Here is a 6,245-nt window from a genome sequence, read left to right as displayed (position 1 = left end):
CTGCTAACCCAGAAATATTACCTCAGGTTAAGAACTTTGCTTCAGGATGAGAACAGAAATTGTGCAGCGGCAGTGGGAGGCCCCATTAACTAAAGTGGTGCTTCAGGTTAAGAACAGTTTCAGGTTAAGAACAGACCTTCGGAACGAATTAAGTACTTCACCCGAGGTACCACTGTGGTTGTGCTAGTGGAAGCCGCCACAAAAAAATATTTCCACTAGCGCAATAGGGATTCCCCCTTCTCTTCCTCTACATGCACTGTCCTGTCTCCAAATCTGCTCTGAAAGGTTGGGGAAAACCCCAGAACAGATTTAGGAAGCGCATAGGGAAGGAGAGGGAGAGAGGGTTCTGTTGTGCAAAGAAAATCCTTGTGCTGAGGGAACCTTAGCACTGGGATGACAACCCATGGACACAGGGGTTGCTGATACAAGGCCCCTTTTAAAAATCCTTCTCCCCCTCTCACTGCCCCACACTGAAGTCAACGAGATGAAAATTCTTTGTAATATATCTGGAGGCAGCAATGCTTCTGAATATCAGTTGCTGGAAACCATGAGAGGTGATCTTGTGCTCATGTTCTTCTCCTTGGTTTCCCACGAGCATCTGCTTAGCCCAAAATAAGTATCTGATTGGTGAAAACAGGATGCTGGACTAGATGGGCCTGATCCAGCAGGGTCTTGTTTGGATCTTATGTTCTTAGCTGCTGCAAAGATGCACCATAGCTGCGATGTGATCATGGTCTGTCATAGTTTAAGATACAGTGGTGCCTCGCAAGACAAAATTAATCTGTTCCGCAAGTCTCTTCGTCTAGCGGTTTTTTCGTCTTGCAAAGCAAGCCCATTGACGGCTTGGCGGATTAGCGCTATTAGCGGCTTTTATTGGCTTATCGGATCAGCTGATAAGCGGCTTAGCGGCTTAGAAAAGGGGGGGAGGGGAAAAAACCCGCAGGAACTCGCAAGACATTTTCGTCTTGCGAAGCAAGCCCATAGGGAAATTCGTTTTGCGAAGCGCCTCCAAAACGGAAAACCCTTTCGTCTAGCGGGTTTTCCGTCTTGCGAGGCATTCGTCTGGCGGGGCACCACTGTACAGCGTAAGTGTGCACCTCCTCTGTGCCATCCATCACACCCACCTCTCCATACCATTTTAGCCATGCTAGCAGTTCCACTGGCCTGTCTTGGATATTCTGCTGGTGTATCTTTTGTGCTAGAAGTGTAGCTCAAGTTCATGCAGTATGGCAGGGCTTCCAGCAAGTCCTACAAACCATTAACTACCAGCTATCAGGTATAGGATTGCTCTGTTACCTTTTCCTCTGGCCCAGCATACCGGATAATAATGTGAACCAGAAAACTGCATGGAAACAGACAATGAATTACAAATGTTCTTTCTCTTATTCCAGATGTATATCAAAATCCTTCTGATGACTTTATTCATGCAGCAGGCATGTTCCTTTTCTTTTCATTACTATGTCATCCTAAGCTTCCCTTCCAACTAATTCCTGCAACAGGTTAAGGCAGAATATAATAACATTCCAGCTTTCAAACATGTTTTGACATAATTTGCAAAGTACATTTTGAGAGAGTAGTCCAGGAAGAGAAATTCACACACACACTGTTTTTCAAACTTTAAAATAAACAATTAAATAACAGCAGCTCTGAAAGTGCAAAACAAAACAACAGCAATGTATAGAGCTGCCACAATTGTATATAGAACACTCTTTCCTGCAGATGAGTTCATTTCTAGTTCCTTCTGTGTAACATCCTTCTTTGGGCGTCTTATCTTTCCAGTTCGGCTTCCAGGATTTCTCCCCAGGTGTCCACATCCATGGGATACATGCTCTTTTCTGGCAAGGCAACACGGGAATGAATATTGCTATATTTCCCACTCAGCCATTCATACTTCACCTTGCTTTTCCAATAGTTTCTCAGGAGCGTGACCTGAGGGTGGGAATATGAGAAAGGCATGAGCAATGAATTAAACTGGCCCTCCTCTTAAGGGCACAAGTAACCACTGTTTGCAAATCATTTCATAAATAGAACTAAGGACTGCTTATTCCTGTTGCTAAATGTGACACATTGGAACTTTTTTTCATGCAGGTTGTACGATGTTAAAATACTGCTAATGCACAAGAGAAGGTAAAATAAATAAATGAGACTACATTCTAGCCATTATAGGTTTAACGTTTGCTCTGCTGATCTATTCAAGCATTATATATGGAAACACCCTAAAACTGAGAATGACTTACACCAGAAAAATGTACAGTGGTACCTCGGGTTAAGAACTTAATTCGTTCTGGAGGTCCGTTCTTAACTTGAAACTATTCTTAACCTGAAGCACCACTTTAGCTAATGGGGCCTCCTGCTGCCGCTGCGCCTCTGGAGCCCGATTTCTGTTCTTATTCTGAAGCAAAGTTCTTAACCTGAAGCACTATTTCTGGGTTAACGGAGTGTGTAACCTGAAGTGTATGTAACCTGAAGCGTATGTAACCCAAGGTACCACTGTATTTGCAAGTTAAAATGAACTCTCAAGATATAGTTACAGATAGGTAGCCGTGTTGGTCTGCCATAGTCAAAACAAAATAAAAAAATTCCTTCCAGTAGCACCTTAAAGACCAACTAAGTTAGTTCTTGGTATGAGCTTTCGTGTGCATGCACACGAAAGCTCATGCACACGAAAGCTCATACCAAGAACTTTCGTGCATGCACACGAAAGCTCATACCAAGAACTAACTTAGTTGGTCTTTAAGGTGCTACTGGAAGGAATTTTTTTATTTTCTCAAGATTTACTACTGCCCACTAGTTTACTACTGCCCACTAGTGGACTATGGAAACATTTACCTTAAGGCTAGGCAATGTGGTATTGTCTAGATTTTGCAAGCCTTTGAACTCCTATCATATCTGACCATTAGCCATGTTGTGGGGGCTGGTGAAAGTTATAAACCAAAATATATTGATGTGTGTACCATGTTGGATATCCTTGTTTTATAGCAGTGCAATGTAAGATTAAGAGCCTAACAAGCAAAGCAATTCAGTAATTACTGTGGCACCAGACATGTGCTGCAACTGTGCTAGCCAAAGGGCTATTATGTCCAATGTATGGTTAGGAGATGATTATTTTCAGAAATAATCAAAGATGATTATTTTCAGAAGCCTTGAGAATGCATTGTTCTCTTTTACATATTGTTTTTATTGATTAAAAGGGGGGAAGCTAAGCTATGTTTTTCTGTACTATTATGTTGCTGTATCAAGGTAAAGGTAAAGGGAACCCTGACCATCAGGTCCAGTTGTGGCCGACTCTGGGGTTGCGGCGCTCATCTCGCTTTATTGGCCGAGGGAGCTGGCGTACAGCTTCCGGGTCATGAGGCCAGCCTGACTAAGCCGCTTCTGGTGAACCAGAGCAGCGCACGGAAACGCCGTTTACCTTCCCGCTGGAGCGGTACCTATTTATCTACTTGCACTTTGACGTGCTTTTGAACTGCTAGGTTGGCAGGAGCAGGGACCGAGCAACGGGGATTCAAACTGCTGACCTTCTGATCGGCAAGTCCTAGGCTCTGTGGTTTAACCCACAGCACCACCCACGTCCCTGGTGTGTCAAACCACCTTGTTAAATGGGAATGGTACTTGAGATGAACGGCCCTACCAAATGGCAATTGAGCCTAACAACTTGGGTGCTATTGTGCTTGGACTGAAAATCCGAATGCAAGATCTTCATTCACCACCACAGTTTCAACAGTCAAATGTTTACCTTCCATGAATAACCGTTTCCTCTGTCGTCGTCAATCTCTCGCTGACAGACAGCCCTTACAGTCAAGCAATGATGTTTCCATAAATCATCACAGTTCTCAATGGTCTGATTCCAGCTTTTGCATGTCACTGCAGCATTGCATAAACTCTGAATGTCAAGTTCACTAAAAACTTTTAAGCTGACTTCTAGCGGGAACAGCTGCACAAAATCTCTTTGGCATGTTTTTATCTTCTGCTCAGAGGGTTGAATGGACAATTTCTTACACGTAGTACTGGTAACAGTCTGCTTGTTTCTTCTGGAAGTTGTCTGCTTAGAGACTTTCTTCATAATTCAGATATTGTTAAAATACCAACCACCCTTTATGGAAAAAGTAGAATTATCAATGAATGTTGTGTTAACTGATGTGGAACTTGTAACATCAATTCTGCTTAGAAACACTAAACTGATTATGTTGGGCCCCATCTGCACTACACATCTGAAGCTGTATCATACCACATTAAACACTCATGATTACCCCAAAGAATCCCAGGGACCGTAGCCTGTTATGTGTGCTGAGAGTTGTTAGGATATTCCTATTCCCTACACAGAACTACATTTCCAAGAGTTCCGTGGGAAGTGTAGCTCTGTAAGGGGAATAGGGGTTTCCTAAAAGCTCTCAGCACACTGACAAATTACAGTTCTCAGGATATTGGCACGGGGGAAGCTTTAAAATGGTATGAGACTGCATGTGGGGCCTGGACAAGTGGCAAGGCTGCCTTAATAAATGCAAAAATGCACAGCAGTCCTTGCTTGGGCTGCAAAACAGCATTGCTCTTTAGCCTGCTGAAAAAGGAGACTGAGAGATTTGGTAACTGTCTTCAAATATCTTAAGGGCTGTAACATGGAAGATGGAGCAAGTTCATTTCTCCTGCTCCAGAGGGAAGCACCTAAACCAATGGCTTCCAGTTACAGGAAGAGAGATTTTGACTAAACACCAAGAAGAACTTTCTTTCAGCTGTTTGACCCTGGAAAGGTTGTGGACTCTCCTTCTCTGGAGGTTTTTAAGCAGAGGTTAGATGGCTATCTGTCATGGATGCTTTAGTTGAGATTCCTGCTTTGCAGGGGGTTCGACAAGATGACCCCCAGGATCCCTTCCAACTTTACAATTGTATGATTCTATGGGACTTCTTCTCTTGACACTATTTCCCCCCAGGTTTTCATAATATGTATCAATCCATTTGGGATCATCCACGCTTCTGCTTGTCCCACCGCTTTTAAACCTGCTCTTTACTGTGGAACTGGAGCAAACACTGGTCAGGTTTTTCACAGACTGATGTTTGTGCCAATCCGGCAGAAAAGAGTGGGTTTCCCCAAGGAAAGCAACAGGGCAAACGGAAAACTGCTTTGACCCGTTACTAGAAAGCCCCCGGCAAGAGGAAAACATCTTCGACCTGTGCTTTCTAGCCACTGGACAAGCTGAGTGTGGACAAGCCTGTTAAAAGTGGAAATGAAACAAAAGGCAAACACAGAACTGTTTGGATTTGAGGAAGGGGAAATAACTACTGTAAAAACATATGAATGTAGCTGTGAGTTGCATCTAACATAAAGAGCCATTAGATTTTCTGGTTTGGTCCCCCCTCCGAGTTTAAAATGTATTTGTTTCTCTCCCTCCCCCCAATCACCCGAGTTAAAAAATGTATTTAAAAGGTAAAAGTACCCCTGCCCGTACGGGCCAGTCTTGACAGACTCTGGGGTTGTGCGCCCATCTCACTTAAGAGGCCAGGGGCCAGCGCTGTCCGGAGACACTTCCGGGTCACGTGGCCAGCGTGACATCGCTGCTCTGGCGAGCCAGAGCCGCACACGGAAACGCCGTTTACCTTCCCGCCAGTAAGCTGTCCCTATTTATCTACTTGCACCCGGAGGTGCTTTCGAACTGCTAGGTTGGCAGGCGCTGGGACTGAGCAGCGGGAGCGCACCCCGCCGCGGGGATTCGAACCGCCGACCTTTCGATCGGCAAGCCCTAGGCGCTGAGGCTTTAACACACAGCGCCACCTGCGTCCCTAAAAAAAAAAAAAATTAAATTGGAGTCAAATAAAAAATGTATTTAATTGACTCAAATTTAAAAAGGGCCACGTGCAATTGGTGGCTATGCAACTGCTCTGAATTTCTGTGAGTATTTGGGCAGCTAGGCCTTATTCTTATTATTAAGTAAGTAATTAAATTTGTATGGACTGTGAGCACCAGAAGGTGCTAGTTACTTTGGGTCAGTTTATCGAGAATGCAAGTGTTTTGAGGGAAATATTTTGTATGTGTTTTTCCTGGTAAGTTTTGAGAGGATTGAGGCGAATTGACTCGGCCAAGCTCAGGCAAAGTTTGTTTACACGGCCAGCTGTGGCCAATGGGAGCCTCGGGATACTCTGCCACCACGCCCCCAATCGCTAAACCGGCTTCCAGTTGCGCCCCCTCCCCTCCTCTCTGGATTGGATGTCTCGAGCGCTCGCGGCACCGCCGTCACCACTCGGCCACGCGG

At 44.6% G+C, this 6,245-nt stretch overlaps 1 protein-coding gene across 1 annotated transcript; it reads right to left on the bottom strand.

Moving 5' to 3' along the window:
- Positions 1–1,394: 1,394 nt before the first annotated feature.
- Positions 1,395–4,097, bottom strand: FBXO48 (F-box protein 48). The gene is made up of 2 exons (XM_079970193.1): positions 3,737–4,097; positions 1,395–1,929 (listed from the first exon to the last, which is right to left on the bottom strand). The coding sequence occupies exons 1-2, from the start codon at positions 4,061–4,063 to the stop codon at positions 1,768–1,770; spliced, it is 489 nt and encodes a 162-aa protein (XP_079826319.1). The 5' UTR covers positions 4,064–4,097; the 3' UTR covers positions 1,395–1,767.
- Between the last annotated feature and the right edge of the window lie 2,148 nt (positions 4,098–6,245).

This window comes from Podarcis cretensis, assembly GCF_951804945.1.
Source record: "Podarcis cretensis genome assembly, chromosome: 3".
Lineage (NCBI taxonomy): Eukaryota > Metazoa > Chordata > Lepidosauria > Squamata > Lacertidae > Podarcis > Podarcis cretensis.
The sequence above is the reverse complement of the archived record's forward strand: the minus strand, read 5'-3'. Positions and strand labels throughout refer to the sequence as shown.